The following is a 26,847-nucleotide window of genomic DNA, read 5'->3' as shown; positions in this document are numbered from 1 at the left end:
GGGGGGGAGGAAATTTCCAGGGGGTGTTTCCATGTGGGGGAAAATTGAGGAAACTGGTGAAAATACTTCATGGTGGAGGGGTTTTCTGAAGCTCAAAAAAACTTCTGGATCCGCCACTGAATGATCAATGAAATTCAAATATCCACTTCAGACTCCATGAGGACACCAAAACATGCTGTAACATATACAACTGGAGATTTCTACTTCCTGTGAAGGAATGATGGGAAATTCATTTTGCAGTTACAATATTATTTTGGATAAATAAGCCAAAATTAACCAACATACAAAACACCACATAACATCTCATGTGGAGAGGTAATATGGCTGTTTAAATAGAGAAAAAGTTTTAATACCTTCCTAATAAAATTATATCATTATCCTCATGACTTAATTATTTCAGGGAGTACTGTTTCTCAAAACGTAATTTAATAATTCATTGAAAAAACCCCCAAACAAAACAAAACTCACAATTTCGTTATCATAATTACGACATGAATAAGGACAAATTCTTACAGCAAAAAAAAATAATATCATTTAAACAAATGTAAAAAGTACTCTGTTTAACTTAACTCTAAAACCATAACAAAACGAATTCGTAATTGATTAAATCCAGATTTTCTCGATACTTTCATCAGTAACACAAAATTTTGACTGGTGATTTAAATTTTTCAAAATCAACATTTCCCCCCAAAATAATTGAAATGGATCATAAGTCATTTTATGTAAGGAAAAAAATTATTTAAAAAACAAGAGGAAGGGAGGTCAAGAGATCTGCAGTTATAAACTTAAGTTAACCCTTTCACCACTGAAGACCATAATGGACTCATCCAGATCAGTGCATGGTAGAGTCTACTAAAGTTACATAGGGGTGAAAGGTTAAAGGGATATATAATCGTCACTGTAGCAACTGTGGGCTTCCTCCAGACGATCAAAAGCCTATAAGCAGGATCCTTTGGACACACACTAAAGATATTTGCACTGCGATGAAGAAAAATACATATTATAGCAATCTATTTATAGAACAGGGTGTTGGCAAATTTTTCAACTGTCTTTTATGGGCAATTCAAGATTTCATTAGACTCTCTCATTCATCATCAGGAAACATGTAAAATGTGTCAAAAAGTAAAACATTTTTTTGGAGATTTATAACATCCCTTTCACTTTTTTTTGTAAAATTCTCGACTGAAAAGATTATACTTCTTCTAGTAAACAATCTTAATCTATAACATACGTAAGTTGCCATTTAAGAAACTTTTTATCATATACCAGGTATAATAATGACCAAGCATTATCCTACATGCAAAAAATACATGTCTTCTAAATAAAAAAACAAAGGATTTTTAGTATTTTAGAACCTTCAACTCATTAGCAAGGTAAAACCAGAAATCTGTATCTCATTTAAGTGCTACTTTATTTCAGGAGAAATTATAAAGTATATTTTGAGAATATATTAATTGACGTATATCCAAATGTGTATTATTACATGTACACGGGCACAATTTAAATCTACAATAAATATTATTAAATACATGATGTTTTTACCATTTATTTTATAATCGTAAAAGATGATTTTATCCTATGGGGGATGTACTTCTAGTCTTTGTATTGAATTCTACAGCTGGATAAAGCAGTTGATAGGGCACTTTTCTAGTCCTTACAATAACATTCAGTTTACACATAGTTTAGTACTGGTAAATACATACAGTACACTGAAACAAACTTAGTATGAACACACTAATTGTGAATTTGTACTTATAACAAAGTGCCCTGGCAGGTCATTGTCTATGGATGCTCAACTCAATAATGATTAACTCTTTCATCCCTTTGTAACTTTAGTAGACTCTACCATGCATTGATCTGGATAAGTTCATTATGGTCTACAGTGGTGAAAGGGTTAACACCTCCAGTATTTCTTAAATAGGTCTCCTGGGATGTATTATAAATATGCTCAACTCTTAAGCTTTCACCCCTTTGTAACTTTAGTAGACTCTACCATGCATTGATATGGATGAGTCCATTATGGTCTAAAGTGTTGAAAGGGTTAATTAAAAATTTAAGCAACAGCTACGTCTAATAGCTAGCAAAATCAATTCATTCACACTGTCATTTATAGCTATATTCTAAGTCCATTCAATATCACAGAATCGCTTTTAATAAAATGTTGACACATGAAACTGCATTACAGAATACAGAGTCATATAGTTTACAAAGTTATATGTGCATCTACATGGTACTTCCTTTTTTAGTTTCCAATTTTTTTTTTATCAAAAATATCTGAATCAAATATTAATCCAATATTTTAGTCTTACTGTATTTCTTAGACCTTTTTTTTTTCCTCTTATTTGTGTTTTATCAATTTTATAAGAATTCAACCCTTGTTTTGCTTATCATATACTGGAAATGGACTTGTACACAACTTACAGAAGATGTTTATAAATTTGTAGGATGTTTCAAATCGCTTTAAATTTAAAAGTGAGGATGCTATATGTTTACTTAAAGCATATAAATGGCAGTTTTATACAAGGGGAAAATATTAAGTCAAAATCAAAATTTACATTTTATAACTAGAAAATTCTATCATAGGAATTTTTCATGTTAAATGTGACACACCCTATGCAGACAAATATATGTTTTTGTGTATGTGGTACTTCAGAGAAATGGATGTTTTGTTCAAATAGAATACATGAACTTTCTATTATTTTATATCTTCTACTTACTGAATATCATTTTAAATTTATCTAATGCATGTTCAAACTTCTAACATGATAATGGAATAAAATGTAAATTGATTTTAAAAGAACTATCTATATTTATGCCGTTATATACTCCAACAGTAACCTAAATTATTATACAAAGGTATCAGTTTCAGCACCATTCTAAGTGTTATTTGTTTCACAACCATCTTAGATCTAACAACGGATGCCAAATTTTAGACCAAAATAAATGCAAAATCAAATACTAATAAAATAAAATGTAAGCAAAATGTAGCTCTCTAACTAATTATAATTACATCAATACAAAATACATTTCCTGTAATTTACAAAAATGTTTCACAAGATAATCTAGATAAGGTGTACAGTAGGAATTGTTTATATCTCTCTCGCCGTACTGATCCCCGGCAACCGTGAGAGACATGGGGCGAAAAAGTTTAACTGATGTACATAAGGCCAACTGTACCAAAAAAATATGATACAGTATTTAAAAAAGATCTCAATGCGGAGATAACTACAAAAGGGTATATTACTTCTTGTTTTCCTCGTGCACGTGACTTTAATCTGTTTAGACCACAACATCACTGAATACATACAAAATACCATTTGCAACACAATTTTGATTAAACAAAATATGCTACAGACCTTATATATAAACTTTTAATTGACAACTTTTTGATTTAAGAATTCATATAAAAAAAAAAATGAAAATGAGTAACGGATTAACTCTATATATGACTTTGATTTCTCAAAACAAGCTTCAAAATCGACAAGTTTCATATCACTCTCAGACTTAACTTATTGAAATGCATTGAGCTTTCTTGTTTTCAGTCTGACAAAGGTCTTTTTTTTTTATTTTGCTAATAGAATATAATTACCTGACTTACTTAAATATTTTTTCTGAATGCACATGTTCAGACAGAAAGCTTTCCTGAAGATTTTTTTACCAGCAGATAAAAAAAATTGGTAAAAAAAAACAATCCTGTCTGAATGATATTTTTTTGGACCGGTCAAAAAGACCACTAATACAGCTGAGGCTACAAGTGGTCATCTCCCTACCGACCACTCCGGATATGTTTCCTCAGGCCTCAGGTCAAGTACAGGGCAATATTCCATCCTAGAGGTTTAGAAAGTTGTTTTTGTACTAGACCATTGTTGTACTCGACCATCTACACAGACACAATAACCTTGGCTTTTTCTTCTATCATTTTCAATAGTACCTTCACATTTGTTCATACTTTAACGATGGCAAAGGTCACAGTTCAATGACAAGCCCTTTGACTACCCATTCCTTCCAAACAGTCACAGCTCAATTCAAATGTTCAAATCTTTGAAACCACAACGGTTTTTTTACTCAATTTCAAATCCATCTACAAAGTCTATATCTTAAGTCTAATCCATTTACTTTCTGCTTGGAGAAGCATTCACATCAATCTTTGACAATACATGTGTATGACTCAACCTTGGACATTTCCGGTAACTTTGTGGTCAATTCTCCTGGGCCTAACACATATATATATATACAGGTCAAGACGTGTCTGCCCAAACCTTGGACATCACCAGACAGTTAGTACCTACTTGACATTACACCGGATTTCTCATGGTAGAGCTGTGGTTTGTGGGGTGGTAACTAGACTCCTGGCAGAGCTACGAGTTGTGAGGTGATGAAAGTTCAAAGGTTTACCTATAGAGCATATACACACACAATTACTAGCCTATAATGTCCCCAGCTCTACAGTAAATGGCCAACAATCCTGGGGCTCTCCATCACATACACAATTACTAGCCTATGGTGTCCTCATCAGCTCTGCAGTAAACGGTCAACAATCCTGGGGCTCTCCATCACATCACCACACACGATTTAGAGTCCTGTTAGACAAAAAAATAAAAATAAATAAATAAGTATGACAATGTTCATTACATCCATTTTTTGCCATAATTCATTTTTTTCCCATTTTCCTGTGGTATATTCAGTCTTTGTGTATTGCAGAGTTATCTTCTCTTGTGAGCAGGTATTGATTGTTACGTCATTGGTTTGTGTGAGAAAATTGCGTCGTTTTCCCAAAAATTGATGACGTTACTCTCACAAACCAATGACAAAACAATCAATACCTGCTCACAAGAGCAGATAACTCTGCAATACGAAAAGACGGAATATCTTGGTATTGATTTACTGTGATGTAAAGATGGCCAACTTTTATTTATCTTGTCTAGAAATTTAATTTGTAAAGGTGGTGATATGATGAACACAATTTTAATAAGTATTTAAAAAAAAAAAGTTTCTTTATAATAAACTTGACTAAAAATTCAGTGTTTTAGAGCTACTTATTAGTATTTTAATTATTAGTCATCTTCCTTTGCTGTGAAGTAACCCTTACAGACTGCCTTCAGTATCTTCCCTGCCATTGGTCAGTGTGATACGGAGAGACTGTCATATTTCCTTTATACCACCAGTCAGACACTGTGTTACTCTGACTTTGTCTCCATTTCCTTTATACCACCAGTCAGACACTGTGTTACTCTGACTGCGGGCAACCTTTCCTTCAGTCTCATAAAATCCTACATCTTGTCTTTCTTTTTTTTCCTGATATTGTTAACCCTGACAGGCTTCAAGTTCCTTGCCCTTCAGTCTAGTTCTGTAAATCCTACTGACCTGACTATATTTTTCTTCAGTCTTAAATTGTCCGACCATAGGGGCCTTATTACCTAGATACCTTTTATATCTAGTGTGGAAGTGTGATCTGAGCCGACCTCCACGGGTCCTATCCACCTTTTCTTTCATTCTATCATCATGTTATCTCTACAGAACCTACCTACAAGTACTACCGTCATGAGTGACCCATAAACGCCCTGTCTAGCTTTTTCTTCACCCTGACAGTTAACCTGATATTGTGCAACTCCATACAGGCCTAACTTACCTTTTTCATCACCCACATATAGTTAAGCTGATATTGTGCGACTCCATACAGGCCCAACTTACCTTTTTCTTCATTCACATATAGTTAACCTAATATTGTGCGACTCCATACAGGCCCAGCTTACCTTTTTCCTCACCCTGATAGTTAACCTGATATTGTGCGACTCCATAGTAGGCCCAACTTACCTTTTACTTTACCCTGATAGTTAACCTGATATTGTGCGACTCCATACAGGCCCAACTTACCTTTTTCATCACCCACATATAGTTAAGCTGATATTGTGCTACTCCATACAGGCCCAACTTACCTTTTCCTTCACCCTGACAGTTAACCTGATATTGTGCGACTCCATGCAGGCCCAACGTAGCTTTTCCTTTACCCTTACAGTTAACCTGATATTGTGCGACTCCATACAGTCTCAACTTACCTTTTCCTTTACCCTGACAGTTAACCTGATATTGTGCAACTCCATACAGGCCTAACTTACCTTTTTCATCACCCACATATAGTTAAGCTGATATTGTGCTACTCCATACAGGCCCAACTTACCTTTTTCATCACCCACATATAGTTAAGCTGATATTGTGCTACTCCATACAGGCCCAACTTACCTTTTTCATCACCCACATATAGTTAAGCTGATATTGTGCTACTCCATACAGGCCCAACTTACCTTTTTCTTCTCCCTGATAGTTAACCTGATATTGTGCGACTCCATACAGGCCCAACTTACCTTTTCCTTCACCCCATCCTTATTTGCATTGTTGTCCTTGCTCTCCTCTTTACTGCCCTCCTCCTTCTTATCCTCTTCATCTTTGTCCTCTGCGTCCTACAAAGATTGCTTATACATATAGGTTTCAAGTAATGTAATACTAATGAAGGTACGTGTATCACACCACAGGTTTGCCTTCGTCAAACACAAAATATAATAAAACACATCCAGCCAATATAATACAACTTACCTAAATGGTACAGGTCCATGTTGTAACAGATTGGTTAATAAATGAATACATCACATTATTACAATTACAACACTATGTCATATATTTAAACTAGATACGTCTCTTCAACCCTTCCACCCCTGCAGACCATAATGGACTCCTTCTGACCAATGCACAGTAGAGTCTACTGAAGTTACACAGGGGTGAAAGGGTTAAAATAATTTTGTTTAGCTGTGATAAAAAAAAATAGAGGTAAGATGTATTTTATACAATAATATATGACCTTGCCCATTGCAGAGATATAAAACCACAATCAATCAATCAATCAATCAATCAATCAAGGATGTCAATTATTCAATTATATTAGAACTTAATACATGTGAAACCCTTATCATTATGTTTTGCACTAGCCGTAGTCTGCAATATCAATTGTGGGTTTTAAATCACTATCTTAAGTCTATGACATTAAGTACCTCTTTTTTGTCATCCTCTTTTTCTTCCTCTTTTCCCTTCTTTCCTTTCTTATCCTTGTCTTTTTTATCCTTTTCTTTTTCCTTCTTGTCTGTTTCTTTTTTATCTAGATTATTAAAAAAGAACCATTTTGATTAGTTCATGACCATTAATGCATGATTGACAGTTTCATATTGTTTCATAAAACCTCTTTTCATCTTATAAAACTGGTTATTTAAAACTGTAATACAATTGTACATTCAAGGGAATAAATCAAGTCCTACATTATCAATTAGTTATCATGTTACTAAGGTTAGTTGGTTACTATGTTACTTAGGTATAAGTCAGTTATTATATGTTACTAAGGAATAAGTCAGTTATTATTTGTTACTTAGGTATAAGTCAGTTATTATTTGTTACTTAGGTATAAGTCTGTAACCATTTGTTACTAAGGAATAAGTCAGTTATTATTTGTTACTTAGGTATAAGTCAGTTACTATATGTTACTAAGGTATAAGTCAGTTACCATGTTACTAAGGTATAAGTCAGTTACTATATGTTACTAAGGAATAAGTCAGTTAATTATGTTACTAAAGTGTAAGTCAGTTACTATTTGTTACTAAGGTATAAGTCAGTTACTATTTGTTACTAAGGTATAAGTCAGTTATAATGTATTACTAAGGAATAAGTCAGTTACTATTTGTTACTAAGTTTTAAGTAAGTTACTAAGTTACTAAATTTAATCTTTACATTCTTTTCTGTAAATATCTTTTAACTGTAAATTGTAAAAGTGTAAATTTTCATGTTGCAGGAGTTTCCTGTTTTGACTTAACAAACTATCAGTGGAGAGGAAATGTTTACCTCTGACCACTGCAATACAGGTTGATTGTATCAATTAAAATGCAAATTCAATGAAGGTTTCCACTCTTACAGCACAGCTGGCATAACCTTGAGGCGACAGGTTTTAACTAAATAACTGCTTTTTAAACCATTAAACAATGACACAGACAACATATTTTTTTCTGACATTGTAATGATTTCCCATTAGAGAACCCTGGTTTCACCTGGGACCAAATCCTATCATCACACAGTTTCTTACTCGACATTTACTTCTAAAATACACTGAATTTGAAATCTGGAAATCAAGCCCTGAGTATATAAATTTTCAACAGTGTGTTACAAATTTTCAGACATCGAATACTTTCTCACCTTTCTTTTTATCTTTCTTGTCCTCTTCTTCTACTTCTTCCTTTTCTTCTTCATCTTCTTTTTCCACTTCCTCCTCCTCATCTTTTCCTTTCTTTTTGTCTTTTTTCTTATCTTTATCCTTGTCTTTTTTCTTGTCATCTTTTTCTTTCTTTTTCTCATCTTTCTCCTTCTTTTTCTCATCTTTCTCCTTCTTTTTATCTTTTTTGTCATCCTTTGCTTTGACACCCTCTTCTTTCACATCTTCTTCCTCCTTTTCCTCCTCCTCCTCTTCATCTTCATCCCCTTTCTTTTTATCCTTGTCCTTCCCTTTCTTATCTTTCTTGTCTTTTTCTTTTTTGTCCTTTTCTTTTTTGTCCTTTTTGTCCTTTTCTTTGTCTTTCTTATTCTTTTCCTCCTCTTTTTCAGCTTTGGCACCTTTTTCTTCTAACTCTTCCTCTTCATCCTCTTCCTCCTCATCTTCTTCCTCCTTATCTTTACCCTTTTTCTTGTCTTTGTCTTTTGATTTGTCTTTCTTTTTATCTTTCTCCTTTTTCTTATCATCTTTCTCTTTTTTCTTATCTTCTTTTTCTTTTTTCTTATCTTCTTTTTCTTTTATCTTATCTTCTTTTTCTTTCTTCTTATCTTTTTTCTTTTCATTTTTCTTCTCCTCTTCATTTGGAGTTTTTGTCTTTACAACCTTTTTCACAGTTCCTTCTTCTTCTTCCTCCTCCTCTTCCTCTTCTTCTTCTTCTTCCTCTTCTGAGTCAGTTAACCCGGTAGGTCTACGTCTAAACACATTAAAACCTGAGGACTTTCCTGCAAAAGAAAAAATAACAAAATCTCAAAAAGCATTATAGATACTTAAATAACTTTGTTTTTAATCAATATATGTAATGGAAAATAACAAAGTTTTTAAATACTATTAAAGAGCTTTCACAAGAGGCATAGTTATGCTAATTTTGTGGATACTCTTAGCCCATTAAGCCATACAACACACAAGGAAAATAAATGAATTCAAAGTATAAAACATGAAAACAGCTTCAACTAATACACTGATGATAAAAAATATACAACAGTACTGTGTACCTTTCTTCTTCTTTGCATCTTTCTTTGGGGTGGGAGGCAAAACCTTGACTGGTTTGACCTCTTCCTCCTCCTCCTCCTCCTCAGATTCTTCTTCCTCTTCATCCTCCTCTTCATCCTCATCATCTTCCACCACCTTGGGGGGAGCTTTCCGTGGCTGTGGCAACGGGGCTGACGATAAACTCTGGATGAGATAGAAGAGTTCTTGTAATGTAAGCAAAAATGGCATGAAAATATTCGTACTACATGTACAAAGATTATATACCTCTAATGGGAAAAAGGAGTGTTTCAAGATCATGTGATATTAAGTGAAATGTGAGATAAAATGAAAGGTGAAATGTTCTGCACTAAGGAGATTATCACCAAAACCTAAAAAGAAAGTCTGTCAATGTTTTTCATTCAGAATACTGGCCCACAGGCAGATTTGACAATTAAGACTATCCCAATCTATATTTACGTTGTTAAACATTGCTAAATGTTAACCAACCTTGACATTAAATGTACTAGTCCTGGGCGTTGAGTTACTGGAACTGAACACCCAGCCATTTGGAAAGCTTTGTGATGTGACTGAACTTAATCATACATGTCCATGACTTGATAAAACAATCCAATCAAAATGTCTACCCATTTTCTTTCTACTCTCTTAAAATTAGAACTACAGTGTACAGCTGTATCACAGAAATTGAGAATCACAAACAAAATTTGATTTCATATAATTTTTTATGAAGTAATTCAGGAAGTTCCTGAAAACTTCAATGGTGTGGAAATAGGTATATTGTTGTTCTTATCATATATGATTTACCTCATTTGTAAAATACTGTGTATAACCTAATAAGCGCCTTCAGCACTTGCTAATTTTGGAACATAAGAAAGATTGCAGAAAATTAAAAAAAAAAATCTAAAAACATAGACACAAACACTTCGGTAAGTTAAGTTAAAGAGACGGATCCTAAAGTCAGGCCAGATCCAGGAAAGGATGACATTTTTAAGACATTGGGCACTTTTTAATGGTGTATTGAATGTCAGGCTTGCTAAGGTTGACTCAATTTAACTAAAACTGTAGAAATTACTATTTTGATTATGCAATGTCACCACACCAATAACTTGGCATTCTTACTCGATTTATGATTTGAATTGATTTATGTTTTTAATGTTTTCTTATTCACTTCTACAAAAACTTGTTTTTTTAGGCTAAATTTCATCTTTATCATATAGAGTCTAAATAATTTCTACAATGAAATTGATGATTAAAACGACACGAACCTCATCAAAACTTACCCTAGGAGCTTTCTTTGGGGTAGATTCTTCCTCAGACTTTCCAGATGACTCACCCTAGAATAATGATAATATAAAACATATATAATATACAAAATCACTCTTACGTGTATTACAGTACATTAACAAGAACTTCTCTTGGTCATACTAGTGTAAGTATAAAGTTATTTCATAAAAGACAGAAAAGAGATTCAAGGCTTATCTAATTAAATTACTGATAATACATGCATATGGGAAAGTTATTCACTCAAAAAATTGAATTTGAATTTAAATCAAAATTTATCCATTAATTATCTTATGAGTCATATATAATATCCAGACAACGTAACCAAAAGGACCTAGCTAGTACATAATGAGCAAAAACTGCCAAAAGTGGCAAGCAAAAAAATATATAGATAACTTGTACAAGTGCATGGTGAACTGGTTATGTGTACAAAGTTTCAATAAAATTGGTTGGGTTGTTTAGAGGGCGCTGTGCCAATTATCAAAATGACAAAACACAAGAAGGGCAATAACTCTGTTAACATTACTGCAAGGGATAAAATCACACTATACAATGGGACTCTCATCTTATAAAGTAATGCCTTCAATTTGATGTAATGAAGACCATTATATGAATTGAACAACATCTGCATGCAGACTTACGTGTTCGTCTTTCTTCTGTCCGCGTGGGCGGGGCGAGGGCTTGGGCGACTGTTTGGGCGAGGGCTTTGGTGATGGCTTCGGCAATGCTCTTGTATTGTTATTGTTTTGGTGAGCTTTCTGAAATCCACAATCAAAACAGTTCATTGTAAATTTCAAGTAAAATCCGGCAAACCAAAATTCATTCAAGTCAAGTCTTGTTGATGTTCTGACTCATATCCTACAGCAAATCAGTTTTCTTGTACATTTGATGGGAAAAAAAAATAAAAAATGTTCTTTTCTCAGCTGTCCATCATAATAGAACTTAAGTTAGGAACAGGAGATATCTAATACTTGGTAGTTCTTGTGATGTCTCTATCTTACACCCCTAGGAACAGGAGATATCTAATACTATTCCCTGTAGGATTAGTAATAATAATGAAAGAATGGTGAAAACAACACAGTAATGTCACAATCTACAATCAGATAGTGTCATCTTGCTGACAACGGAGAAACAGAACAAATACATTTCTGGTTTTTCTTACCTCAATTTTGTCAATGTGGTTACTTGTTGATTCATTTCTCAATGTTGAAGTCTTTGCAACCATCTCTTCTTCCACCTCCTTTTCGCTTTCCTCCTCCTCTGATGACGATTCATCAGGTTTAGGCACTGGCTCTGTAAGACACCAAATACTTGTACTTTATATACACCACATCACCTGTAGACTTCTTTCTATCAGTAAAAACTCAAAACAACCTCGTGTATTTTGCCTAAAACATAAAACACTTGATACTCTGAAGTAATTAACAAAACAGATTTTTTTTTGTGTTTAAGGGTAAAAAACAGTATACAATGGTTGTTTGTAGTCCTGTTTGCTTAGTCCTGTTTGCTTAACGGCCCATTACTGTCACTGTACCCAAACCGGGACACTTTTTAGATAAATATCAATGTCCTTTATACCATGCTATCAGTTCTAAAAATGTTTGTTAATTTTCTCATAAATATATACTATCCACTTTTCATTTCTATTACAAGTTGATATTTCGGGCACTTGGTTCTATGAATAGAATGCAAAATACTATCGCGATTACGCAGACCCATGAATCTGCGTAACTGTACCCTGAAAGGGACACTTCCGGTATTTTGGCTAGTAATGGGGGATAAACAATCAATATCAGCAGAAAAGTAGACATATTTCAAATATTTTAAAATCAAACGAGGTTCTGATTAAATTATTTCACTAAGCTAGCATCAGTTTTGATAAAATGGACTTCTGAAAATAATGCCCAAATAAATAGCGTCGCACGGCACGTAAATTGGGCAAGTTTTAATTTGGTCATTATTCTTATCTTTATATTGTCCATGTAACTATAATCAGCAGCCAATTAAGCTTATATATAGTTAAATTGTCATAAAAATATTATCAAATGAAAACCGTATACATAAAATTATTTCTTGGCATTGAATTAGTTTCTTGCGCCGTTTTCCCATAAGTGTCCCGTTTTGGGTACTGTCCCGATTTGGGTACAGTGACGGTATATATTACATCAATGTTTTTTCATCATTCTTCAAATTCATAGATAATACTGAAATATATGTGATTTCTTTGGATGAAAAACACACCAAGACATATACAATGTCAGAAATTTTTAAACATTGGAAATACTTTTTCTGTTCTAATTCATATTAGTGCTACATTTCAAATTACTTAAACTTTAAATAGATAGATCTTCAATATGTTGAAACCAATTATAACTGACTCTATAAAATGGACCCTGTATAAACCGACCAAATATTCCAGACCCAGTAATGTCTAATTCAGACAGGTTATACCTTAAAATGAATACCCATTTTCCCCACAGGTTTATCATACATGTATTGTCAAAGACTAAGATTGGAGGTTTGACTGTATAAAGCTGTATCAACTGACTTTTGATAATTTGTGTAGAACTGAGAGGAGCACAGGCTCGGAGTGTAGGGTTTGGCTTTTTTACTGGTGGAGGTACTGTGTGATGGAGGGATGATCCGGCTGGCTTGCCGTTGGCTAATGATGGAAGTGTACGATTCATGGATGCCGTCTGTTGAGAAAAAAGTAAATTAAGTTAATAAAATAAGTGAGTAATATTATAACCTCATTGCTGCAAATATCTATATTTTTGTTTTATTTTTGTTACTTAAATTATACTTGGATTAGCACAAGGATGAAGGTTAGTAGTCCAAAAATTGAAACAGATCTACACGATTAATGAAACACACATATAACATGCATTTATATTTTACAGGGTTGCATTACTCTTTTGAAAAAAAATACACCAATGAGATCAAGGAAGAACACATAAGCAACTTACTTAATTTTTTATAATGAAGTAAAACTCCCCATCATATACATTAAATTTTACTATGGAATTATAGTAAGTTATATTTGTTTACCAAGTCTGATTTACCCTACCTACAAAACCTATCCAAGCTCTTCTCAAAATGAACATTGGAATGGTTTTCATATAATTCTAAAACAGTTTTAGAAACTTGAGTCCACACCCACCCTGTTGAGTGTTTCTCGCCGTCGCTGTCGGGCCGGGAAGGTTCCGTCCAGGTCTATGGTACCATCTGGTTTAATGGAATTATTAAGCTTATTTTTTGCCATTTCTAATTCGTTTAAAGTTGCGTCTTCCTCGTCGCTTTCATTTTCTTCATCTTGCGTTCGTTTGTGTGCTTTAGCGATCATATGACATCCTCCGCATGTTACCTGATCAGAGACAAGTAAGATGAATAAGATAAGTCAGCTCAGCTTGGGAGTCCTATAGCTACCTTCACCAATACATCAAGTAACATATAGAGTTAAAGAGACTTTTGTATAACAGATAGATCTATATTTTTAAACGTTAAAAAAGTATGAGAAGTAATGGCAAAGGCGGCTACTATTATGGCTACCATCATCAAAATAATGGTAAAAGTGAATCTTTTTCTATGAGAAATATTCCCTGTTTTAACTCTTTAGTAATATTTCGCTGGGTAGAATTTCTTGCATCGCTGCAATAAAAATGTATAGAGTGTACATACACATATATACGAGCAACTTAATTTTCTTATTCTTACAACTAAGCAAAGTTCCTTTATCTGATCGGCTTAATGTGCTACAGACTTTTCAACCCAAAATACATTATAGAACAAGTTGAAAAGTTGTCAACATGCAGTCCAAAAATAAAGCCAATGATGATCTTTGTGGATTAAACTAGATCATATTAGTGATATTTTTATTATGGATCAACATGTCAATTCAAGAGGGAAAAGCAAACAGGAAAATGGCAATAAAAGAATAAATTGATGTAAAAAAAAACAAGCTGTAAACTTACATTTTCAACTATAAATCTTTTAAATCTTTCCACTTTAGTAGCTGCAAACATGTTTGACATGGTGTCCTGACCGAGGCCAAGCTTGCCATGTCTGCCGTCCCCAAAGGTGAACAGCTGATGCTTCTCTGCAAGACAAAAGAAAGTTAGCCCCACTGACATACAGAAAACATATATTTCTGATTAAAATAACAATTACAGACTCTATACAATATACAAAGACCGGTATTGAGGTCAAAGTTTTCTGACACAGTGTTTTGATAGACACTGCACATATGAATAAATATTTTTACCTAGGTCATCAAAGAAAGTACATACTCCATGACATTTTCGGTAAATCGTGTATGTCATAAAATCAATTGAACAAGCTTAACACATTCACCCCTGAAGACACGTTTGAACTCTTCCTATTCAAAGCTTGGAATAGTTCATTATGAAATTTCAGGGGTGAATGAGTTAAATCTCAAAATGCTTTGACACTTCAATTGTGTAATTTTTTAATGAAAAGCCATACATAAATATATCAGAATACAAAGAGAAGGATCATCATCAAAAGCTGATCTTTTCGACAAAAACACCTCCGCATTCAAATGTATTTTTTCACATATATGTAAAACCACTAATATCCCTGACACAATTTCAAAACTGATTTACTTGTTTTCAGACAAATCTATTGAATGGATTGTTTCACTATTTAAATCAACTCATTTACCTGATATGACGGCAGTGTGATTCTCCCCACATGCAGCGTAGACGACCTTGAACCTAAGATTGACTAGCTGAGGCTTGAACTCCTGTAGGACCTTATTGCCCTGACCAAGCTGACCATTGGGGCCATCACCAAATGTGTACAAATTGCCCTTCACTGATGGTAAACAAAGAAACAGTTGGAAATTAGAAAGAAAAAAAAGCCCCCGACAGTTCGAACTGGAAATTTTGGCAATAAAACATGACCACTGGAATTTCCTATAAGGACTAATATTTTATAACAGAGCAAAAAATCACTAGCCCCATCTTGTTTGAAATTAAAACAACATATCTATAGGAATTAACTTATTGTTTCTTAACAAATCTTTCAATAAACAAGAGCTGTATGAGAACAGCATAGCTCGTCTATTAAAATTATTTTTGTAAAAAGTGCTAATAGTAATTGGGCAAAATTCATACCCAAAATTGACACATTGAGTAATACAATGTAATTTCCAAAATGTGGAAATGTAAAGGCCCTGTAACAATTATTAGTTTACTCTAGTTACATAGATATTAAATAATTCAAACAGCTCTTACCTGTAAGCACCACTGTATGTGAGCCGCCACATGCCACCATTTTAACCTTTTCTGGCATACTGACTTTGGTAGGGACATTGGCCCCTTTCTTTTCCCCGAGACCCAGTTTACCTCCATCACTCTCTCCAAATGTATACAGATCCCCCGTCACTGTCACAACAAATTACATCAGTTTAAAATATATTTGATTGAAATGCCAACAAAAGTAGCATACAGTGTACATGCCATTATAATTGAGGAATCAGTTTAAAGTCAAAATAAATATAGTAAAAACCATCTCAAAAATTTTGCACATGAATTTGAAATACAAATTTTAGAACCTTTGCTGGCTCTTCTCATACCTATTCTTTTTTTTTATAAAAATATTTGAATATGGAAATAAAAATACTCTTTTTGAAAGATCATCAGGAAAAATCTATCATTCTGTATTATTTTCTGGAACCATGTAAAGTAAAACTCTTATCTATAATACAGTCTATGTACAGGTATATATTACCTGTGACGAGGGCTGTGTGGTAGTACCCACACTATATATGTACAGGTATATGTTACCTGTGACTAGGGTTGTGTGGTAGTACCCACACTATATATATGTACAGGTATATCTTACCTGTGACTAGGGTTGTGTGGTAGTACCCACACTATATATATGTACAGGTATATGTTACCTGTGACTAGGGCTGTGTGGTAGTACCCACACTATATATATGTACAGGTATATGTTACCTGTGACTAGGGTTGTGTGGTAGTACCCACACTATATATATGTACAGGTATATCTTACCTGTGACTAGGGCTGTGTGGTAGTACCCACACTATGTACAGGTATATCTTACCTGTGACGAGGGCTGTGTGGTAGTACCAACACTATATTTGTACAGGTATATCATGTACAGGTATATCTTACCTGTGACTAGGGCTGTGTGGTAGTACCCACACTATATATGTACAGGTATATCTTACCTGTGACAAGGGCTGTGTGGTAGTACCCACACTATATATGTACAGGTATATCTTACCTGTGACAAGGGCTGTGTGGTAGTAACCACACTATATATATGTACAGGTATATCTTACCTGTGACTAGGGCTGTGTGGTAGTACCCACACTATATATATGTACAGGTATATGTTACCTGTGACTAGGGCTGTGTGGTAGTACCCACACTATATATGTACAGGTATATCATGTACAGGTATATCCTACCTGTGACGAGTGCTGTGTGGTAGTACCCACACTATATATGTACAGGTATATCATGTACAGGTATATCTTACCTGTGACTAGGGCTGTGTGGTAGTACCAACACTATATTTGTACAGGTATATCATGTACAGGTATATGTTACCTGTGACTAGGGCTGTGTGGTAGTACCCACACTATTTATATGTACAGGTATATGTTACCTGTGACTAGGGCTATGTGGTAGTAACCACACTATATATGTACAGGTATATGTTACCTGTGACTAGGGCTGTGTGGTAGTACCCGCACTATATATGTACAGGTATATGTTACCTGTGACAAGGGCTGTGTGGTAGTACCCACACTATTTATATGTACAGGTATATGTTACCTGTGACTAGGGCTGTGTGGTAGTACCCGCACTATTTATATGTACAGGTATATCTTACCTGTGATTAGGGCTGTGTGGTAGTACCCACACTATATATGTACAGGTATATCTTACCTTTGACTAGGGCTGTGTGTTAGTACCCACACTATATATGTACAGGTATATCTTACCTGTGACTAGGGCTGTGTGGTAGTACCCACACCCGATACAGGTGATCTCGTTATCAATGTCTAACAGGGTCGGTTTATGACACTCATCCTCGTCCCCTAGTCCCAGCTGTCCTTCACTACCTCCTCCCCATACGTACACCTCCCCCTCACCTACAAACAAAACAAGGAAATGAAATATGTTCTCAGGGTTAGACACTAACTTTCAATAAACTGATTACTTTTGCAGGACATGCTTACAATTATCAACATAGCTGTTTTATAACCTTGATATTGCACAGCACTCTTTAGTTTAACACCAAAAAAAGGAGAGATCATTGTTTTCTTGTAGCTATATATGTAACATTCTAACATTAAATACATTTAGTAACAACTGGGGGCTGGAGCCCCTAGGTCCCTTCAAGGACGTCAGTTCCATAGCGGCGGTAGGGATCCTGGGGTGGATATACCTTAATGGTATTCAACAGTGCTCATCAGGGAAAGTAGAGCAAAAGAAAAAAGAAATGATAAGCAACAACACCACTGAATCCGGTACAAAATGTAATGTTTCATTTACATCCTGATTCAGGATGTAAATGAAACATTACATTTTGTACCGGATTCAGTGGTGTTGTTGCTCATCATTTCTATTTTCATTAAATACATTTGTGGACGGGTCATTCTCCATGGCTCAGTCAATCTTAGTTACACACTGTCCTTCAGCATAGGTCAGTAAAAGTTTTTATCAGATACTTGCAGTTACAGAATCTTATAAAACTACATGTACTGTACTAACAAATTGATTTTTTACTTCTTGTACTGATGGCATCAAAATAAATCTATAGAATCTGTAACAAAGATTTTGTATGCCGAATTCGACCATCAGTAAAAGCGAGACAGAAATTTTAAGACACTGACCTACATAGATAAGCCAGTTGATTCAGTCTTTGAAATTATTTTATTTAGTATCATGCATATCAAAATTTTGTGACACTGACCAATTGTTTTCATGATAACTTACGTGTGAGAAGTACTGTGTGGTCAGCCCCGGCAGCCAACATCTTAATTTTCATTGGCTGATCGAGTCCCTTGACCTCCAAGGGGTCAGAGCTGCTGTTAACTGATTCATCATTTACTCCAAGTTGGCCTTCACCATTGTTTCCAAAGGCATATACCTTACCACTCCCTGTTAGAGGATAGGGAAAGTGACATCAGATAATCTATTATACAGATACATATATCTTACCACTCTCTGTTAGAGAATAAGGAGAGTGATATCAGACAAGCTATTGTACAGATACACATAGCTTACCACTCCCTGTTAGAGGATGGGGAGAGTGACATCAGATAAGCTATTGTACAGATACATATATCTTACCACTCTCTGTTACAGAATAAGGAGAGTGATATCAGACAAGCTATTGTACAGATACACATACATTACCACTCCCTGTTAGAGGATAGGGAGAGTGACATCAGATAAGCTATTGTACAGATACATATATCTTACCACTCTCTGTTACAGAATAAGGAGAGTGACATCAGACAAGCTATTGTACAGATACATATATCTTACCACTCTCTGTTACAGAATAAGGAGAGTGACATCAGACAAGCTATTGTACAGATACATATATCTTACCACTCTCTGTTACAGAATAAGGAGAGTGACATCAGACAAGCTATTGTACAGATACATATATCTTACCACTCTCTGTTACAGAATAAGGAGAGTGACATCAGACAAGCTATTGTACAGATACATATATCTTACCACTCTCTGTTACAGAATAAGGAGAGTGACATCAGACAAGCTATTGTACAGATACATATATCTTACCACTCTCTGTTACAGAATAAGGAGAGTGACATCAGACAAGCTATTGTACAGATACATATATCTTACCACTCTCTGTTACAGAATAAGGAGAGTGACATCAGACAAGCTATTGTACAGATACATATATCTTACCACTCTCTGTTACAGGATAGGGAGAGTGACATCAGATAAGTTATTGTACAGATACATATATCTTACCACTCTCTGTTACAGGATAGGGAGAGTGACATCAGATAAGTTATTGTACAGATACATATATCTTACCACTCTCTGTTACAGGATAGGGAGAGTGACATCAGATAAGTTATTGTACAGATACATATATCTTACCACTCTCTGTTACAGGATAGGGAGAGTGACATCAGATAAGTTATTGTACAGATACATATATCTTACCACTCTCTGTTACAGGATAGGGAGAGTGACATCAGATAAGTTATTGTACAGATACATATATCTTACCACTCTCTGTTACAGGATAGGGAGAGTGACATCAGATAAGTTATTGTACAGATACATATATCTTACCACTCTCTGTTACAGGATAGGGAGAGTGACATCAGATAAGTTATTGTACAGATACATATATCTTACCACTCTCTGTTACAGGATAGGGAGAGTGACATCAGATAAGTTATTGTACAGATACATATATCTTACCACTCTCTGTTACAGGATAGGGAGAGTGACATCAGATAAGTTATTGTACAGATACATATATCTTACCACTCTCTGTTACAGGATAGGGAGAGTGACATCAGATAAGTTATTGTACAGATACATATATCTTACCACTCTCTGTTACAGGATAGGGAGAGTGACATCAGATAAGTTATTGTACAGATACATATATCTTACCACTCTCTGTTACAGGATAGGGAGAGTGACATCAGATAAGTTATTGTACAGATACATATATCTTACCACTCTCTGTTACAGGATAGGGAGAGTGACATCAGATAAGTTATTGTACAGATACATATATCTTACCACTCTCTGTTACAGGATAGGGAGAGTGACATCAGATAAGTTATTGTACAGATACATATATCTTACCACTCTCTGTTACAGGATAGGGAGAGTGACATCAGATAAGTTATTGTACAGATACATATATCTTACCACTCTCTGTTACAGGATAGGGAGAGTGACATCAGATAAGTTATTGTACAGATACATATATCTTACCACTCTCTGTTACAGGATAGGGAGAGTGACATCAGATAAGTTATTGTACAGATACATATATCTTACCACTCTCTGTTACAGGATAGGGAGAGTGACATCAGATAAGTTATTGTACAGATACATATATCTTACCACTCTCTGTTACAGGATAGGGAGAGTGACATCAGATAAGTTATTTAACAGATACATATATCTTACCACTCTTTGCAACAAATTCATTTATATACAATGACGGGTGTCAAAAGACGCTTGTCTTACTCTCCTTGCACTTTTTCATGGTTTTCCGTTCAATGTATATTTATCACTGTTACCCAGTGAATTCGCCCGTGCAATATATTTTTACATTTGTCACTAGTGTAATATACCCTGGAGCGTTTTTCATTGGTTGTGCCAGTCAGAAATCAATTGTGACATCATAATATGGACAATGACATGACGTCATAAATTGTGACTGGCGCAACAAAATGGCTGTCTCCGTTTGATTCACTATATGTAATTATAAGTTTTCTGAGTTATGTGATAAAAAGTATCTTAAATTTGTTTTCATTTCATGAGCTTTTCTGAAACTTGTCTCAAAGTTTTAATTTTTGTTTGCCAAGGCTCGCAAAAATAAAAACTCCTGTAGGTGACAGGGTATATAAGAAATACCTTAGAAAAAGTGATACATGATTAACAAAGGGCTATAACTCTGTAAAAAGAGGGGCAGGAGATCTAACAGAGTGGGGAGGGGGAGTATCACTTACTTGTACCAATGATGGTATGACTACGACCACACGCCACATGTTCAGCCTTCTCCTGTTTGAGCTCTGCAAGGAACACATTTCATGATCAAAGATTTTTTCATCAAAAGGGAAAAAAATGAAAAAACAACACTGTTCAAAACAATAATATCCTGACACAGTTTTAAATAATAAGTAATAAGCATGACCTAGATTTATTTGTATTTTATATATTTAAACTTGTGAAAAAGGTAGATATCAAGTTGTGAGCAAGAAAAAACTAAAAATTGACTGGTATATATGAAATTAATTGATAAGAAAAAAAATGACTGAAATTATCTTTCAATACATGTAAAGTATATGATAACCAAATTTTTATTTAAATATTTTCCCTTCAAAACAGTTTTATCTAAAAACAATAGATCAAAAGCAGATATAGGGTTTTACTAAAAGAAATGAATTGTGCATATACGCATACATGTTTAGTCCCAGGTGCTGGGATGTAAACCCAGCACATTTGGAACCAAGAGTTTCCACATTTTTGACCTTATAACAGAGCATACAGTTGCTTACTTTTGACACAGGTGGGTTTCATCATCGCCATGTTGTTACCGATGCCCAACTGACCCCAGTCATTGACCCCAAAGGTAAAAACCCGTCCACTCTCTGTCAAAACGAAAACACATAGACACATGCTGTGATTATTGATGTACAACATGCCAAAAGTCTTCATCAATTAGGATCAATAATAAAAAAAAAAATATGACATCAAAAATTCCACAACAACATTACCTGCAACAAGAACTGTATGCTCGTCTCCACATGCCACTTGTAAGACCTTGTCATTTTTCACCCAGAATTTACTCGGATTGTTTTCTGCAAATCTACTTTTACCGAAAGTAAACACGGCACCGGTCTCTGAAGAAAACAAGAATTAGTTTTGATAAAGAAATACATTTTTTGTACTTTGAGAAGCTATAAAGTACAAAAATGTTACAAAGATATTAAAAACACAGAAAATAATGTTGTTTATTTTTACAGATATGCATACAGTGTAATTTGTAACATTAACATATAGGTTTCTTCCACTTAAATTAAATAAAAGTCAACAAAATCATGAAATTCTGCATGATACAGTAACATAATGCGTCAAAACGTCATAAAATTTTAACAAATTTACTTTTGAATCAATATTATAACCAGCGAATTGCCTACAATTGGTAGGTATTGATTTTTCATGCTGATGAATTTTTTAAATTAAGTGGTCACTATAGACCGACGGTATGCCCTGTAAATTGCTGATATAATGATGGACTTTCTGTTAATTACATAGAATGGATGTTGTGGCTATGAATTATTTACCTGATCAATACTCTACATTACGTACTATGTATACAGTGTAACAGTTGAGTTTTGCTGTACTTAGCAGGCGGATGATCAGTATCTAATACATCTATACTCTAATATCTATTTTAACCAAGACAATATATATGTGTGTATGATCGATACATACAAACCAAATCTACTGTTTTCTATATTTAATTACAAACAATTACGAATGTTCTTCTATTACATATAATCAGCTTTCCATTGATATTATCAGTAAACATTTCTCTGAGGCCAAACAAAGATATAGCTGTGTATCCTTTATTGGGCTACAAAAATGGAGAATAGGTTAGGGGGAAAAGAAACTTTTTCTTATATCAAATTAAAGGAAATCTCATTTTTGCTCATGCTCAGTTGTATTATTTTAAGAACAGCTTAAGGTATCTTTCGAACAACTCTTTACCCAGTATTTTATTTTACATTGTATTTAACATTAATTGAAAGTAAATTTGATCATGAAAATCAATGTTTTGACCGAAAAGTATTTTTAGAAATTAAATAAGACTGTATCTCTTTTTTTACAACCCACTTCAACAGTTTTGTGTCTGGACATATTTCTGTCAAAAGTCGAAAATAAGTCGTCATTACCAATATATATAAATACAGGAAATCGTCTGAAGAGCCCCAAGTTTGGGCGAAAGTGCTAGCCGATTATACTAGTCTTCGTGTTTTGTTTTATTTATATATAAATACATAAATCCCTTTTTATCATACAACGCACATGTCGAGGTAACGTTGACTATCAAAAGGACCGCTGATTACGGTACAACAAGATGGAATTGGACAACGGCATAACAAGTAAGTTGGCCTCAATTGACAATGAAAATTTACGCTAAATTGTCCACCAATCTTGTGTACTTTGTGACGTCACGTTACTATTGTAGTGTGATGACATGTAATTGTGGCGTCACGACGTCGTTCTTTTGAATAAACCTGAAGAGCCCTGTGAAGGGTGAAAGCAGCTAGTCTTTTAGTCGGTCTTAAATCTTATTTTTTCTATAAATACATATAGATATACATGTATATTGGCCACTTCCAACCTTAATTTTTTCCATCAGAATTTTGTTATTCATTTATGAAAAGCAACAAAACATAATCTCAAATTTGTGTTCTTTTGTAGCAGAATGTTCCAGTGCAAAAGCCAGATTTTAACAGTACATGTATCAGAGGCTTACTGCCTGACAGTAGAATGCACATATTTAGCTATAGGCTACAGTCTTCTTTATCTATTCAAGTTCCAACCTTCATTTGGAGTATATATTTGAACTGATGTGTGTTTCGTTTAGTGTGAGACACTTCGAGTAGATATATATATGATGAAACTTTAAATGTGTGGCAGATTTTGGATGTACATTTAGGATTACAGTCAAAGTGATTCAAGCCTCAACCTATGGGGAAATTCCCTGAGAATGGTACCGGTACTCGGTAGAGTGGCAAACTTGCAAGCTGGTTCATTTTCCATCCGAAGCACATTATACTCTTTCTATATCCATTGCCCTCTCTGTGGTGACAGGGAGTTAGAAAAAAACCTAGAAAAGGTCTGTAAGACATGAATGCCCCCATCCCACTTTGATCATGGGACGGGACGGATAAGGGCAACAATATATGCCCCCCCCCCCCATTTGATGGCGGTGGGCATAAAAATGGGGGAAAGCTAGGGGTTAGTGGGGCATATTTTTCTTGCTTTTTCTTTACAGTTGCCTTAACTTCTAGCTACATACATTGTAAGTATATACCAGCTGAAAGAAATTATTTTTAAGGATCCCAGCTCTTCCTTCATGTAGTCACTCTAGCTAGTGTACCTAACAGGAAAGAGAGTAAGTGTGCTTCCACCAGGGATGGAACCAGCTATCCCAGTATAGGATGCTAGCTACCACTGATCTAAAGGGAAATTCCCTCTAATGCAAATTAAGCTATAGAAGGCAACCGTAATCCTATGTACAATTAAATTTGCAAAATATACAGCAAAATTAAACCTTCCTTTAATTTCATTTTGAAGATGAATGTAGCACAGTTGGGCCAGTACACTTCCGCTGACCAGGTATATTTGCGTAGCTAAGTCGGTTTAAGCAACAGTATATCATTATGGTATATATAGGGTTTGAATGTTAGTCTGGCTACACTGATTTTTTTACACTCAAAGAAATGTTGTCGATTTCATCTCTATTATTTTTCAAAATTGTCCCACAAGGTATGGGTTTTTTCCCAGATATGTTTGATCATGCCAGAAAAGCTAGTTTTCTATGCATAGTAACAGTTTTTGGGAGTGATTTTGGGATCACCATTGATTGATTGGGAAGGTTGGGGTCACTGGTTTTATTACCAGAGGAGACACACTATATGGTCTTCCTGTTACAAATATATCTATGGCAACAACAATAATCATGAAATAAAGAAATAAAAAATCATAAACAAATACAGCATAGCAATAAATTAGCAAAAGAGAATGTCTTTCCATGGTAGAATTGTACTCAAATGCAAGCGTTCTGGGATTACAGTAGCATAGTTAGAACTGCTGCGTCTTAATTCTGCTGGTATACATGTATTATTAAGGATGCGGGTAGTCAATAATCTCCACCAGACAGTTCATCAGCCTTAACTATCGAGCCCAGAAAGAATGAGTTTCTGTAAACCTGAGTTTTTGTGAATGACACTATATACCACTGTTTTTGACCTCTTGCTCCATCAAATGTGGTATTGAGCTCGGTTATACGATAAGAGTAGACAGAAAATACTTGTCAGATGAAAATAATTGGTAAAACATGATATGATTGTCGGTTGACGGTTACAAGTATGTTGACTCTTCATTCAAGTTTCTATGTGTTGTTATTATTAATCTAAAATATTCGCATTGACAGCCGTCAGCGATCGCGTAATGGTCAAGTGTGGCTGAGTCGACGAACGATGTAGATGTAAATGGAAGTACAAATAGCTATGCTATACAGGATAGTATCTAGGTGTAAGTAATTAGTGTTTTTTTCTATTCGGGTTATGTGGGGATGTTAAAATCAAGTTCATCAAATTCTTTAAATATTTTGTTTTTCAAAACTTGTAATTGACAAGATGCATATCTGGAAGAAGGGGACACTGCTTGTTTTGTATCAGTTACCGCGGTTTTCCAAACACAATATTGACCAATGTCAATTTTTGCAGAAGAAAATGACATTAGTGCACCGTTCTCAATAGTTTTTGCAAATTTCATTCTAAATATCTTTTTCATATAAAAAGTGTATATCCACTGACGTGATAAACATGACCAAATGGCACACTAATGTAATTAACTGGGTAAATGCGACATGCACAGACTTACCTGGAATGTCAGAGTCGTCTCCGGCCGCCATGTTGTTTTCCTACACAACATTGGAAAATGCCCGGATGGAAAGTGCTCTGTTTCCGGTTTTTGAAGCACGTGGATTTGTTTATGTCGTTTGACAGGTCGATCAATCAATCTTTGTCTTCGTTACTAAATAATTGCTTAATGTTGTTCTACTGTATTAAACTGTTCACTTTACCTTCAAACCAGATCACCGGAAACGCTTATGGATGAGACGTCTAGAAAGACTAAGGAAAGCAATGAGTCCTAGAGCTTCTCTCTCGGACTTGAGCAAAGCTAATGCTAGTAGCCAGCCTGACATTTTGGGGTGTATTTTGGAGGCCCGGGGTTCGATGTGTTTTTTATAATCAATTATCATTGTTAATCAGACATTTTTATAGAAGACAAATTAAGGGGGCTTTTCGGTAGATTTTGTGACAAAACCTGTCCAAGCATTTTTTTCTGATTTACACAGTAATGATAACGCCACGCAGTGGCGGACCCAGGGGTGTTGCCCGGGCAACACCCTTTTTGTCTGTGTCCAAAAATAATCTGGACTAAGGGTTTTGAAGATTTTCATCTTTTTCATATGGGATTTTCTTCTGATATCAACCATCCTGTGAACTATAATTTTCTATGGCAGTTTGAATATCTATATATGCCGGGTGCAGTTGCCCAAACAAGGAGTCCACTTCTTATACTCTAAACAATAGGGGATATATAGGGTCTCCAGTCAGGTCAGTGGTGAAGGCTCAACGGACTGTCTACCTAATCGTATTGTTCTAATGTCACGGTGTGTTGGCATGCATGATCGCCGGTACCCTGTCTGTTGAGAGAGGATAACACCATCTGTT

The 26,847-nt window shown here is 34.8% G+C and overlaps 1 protein-coding gene across 1 annotated transcript; it reads right to left on the bottom strand.

Annotated features, from left to right (window-relative positions):
- Positions 1-1,149: 1,149 nt before the first annotated feature.
- LOC110447740 (X-linked retinitis pigmentosa GTPase regulator-like) lies at positions 1,150-26,054 on the bottom strand. The gene is made up of 20 exons (XM_021493634.1): positions 25,991-26,054; positions 22,087-22,212; positions 21,868-21,960; positions 21,319-21,381; positions 18,569-18,733; positions 17,572-17,721; positions 15,826-15,975; positions 15,251-15,403; positions 14,542-14,666; positions 13,731-13,934; positions 13,119-13,266; positions 11,733-11,863; positions 11,212-11,328; positions 10,555-10,623; positions 9,295-9,475; positions 8,644-9,024; positions 8,468-8,604; positions 7,044-8,395; positions 6,363-6,458; positions 1,150-4,580 (listed from the first exon to the last, which is right to left on the bottom strand). Exons 1-18 carry the CDS (start codon positions 26,019-26,021, stop codon positions 8,207-8,209), a joined length of 2,613 nt encoding a protein of 870 aa, XP_021349309.1. The 5' UTR covers positions 26,022-26,054; the 3' UTR covers positions 1,150-4,580; positions 6,363-6,458; positions 7,044-8,206.
- Positions 26,055-26,847: the final 793 nt, after the last annotated feature.

This window comes from Mizuhopecten yessoensis, unplaced genomic scaffold, assembly GCF_002113885.1.
Source record: "Mizuhopecten yessoensis strain PY_sf001 unplaced genomic scaffold, ASM211388v2 scaffold3575, whole genome shotgun sequence".
Classification (NCBI taxonomy): Eukaryota; Metazoa; Mollusca; class Bivalvia; order Pectinida; family Pectinidae; genus Mizuhopecten; species Mizuhopecten yessoensis.
This window is presented reverse-complemented; position numbering and strand designations above follow the sequence as displayed.

Excerpts from the sequence above, each read along its gene's own strand:
- LOC110447740 (XM_021493634.1), bottom strand. The coding sequence starts at position 26,021 with ATGGCGGCCGGAGACGACTCTGACATTCCAG. Across the intron at positions 14,667-15,250 it reads TCACACTGCCGTCATATCAG|AGAAGCATCAGCTGTTCACC; the intron begins GTAAATGAGTTG and ends TTTGTCTTGCAG. Across the intron at positions 9,476-10,554 it reads CTAGGGTAAGTTTTGATGAG|AGTTTATCGTCAGCCCCGTT; the intron begins GTTCGTGTCGTT and ends TATCTCATCCAG.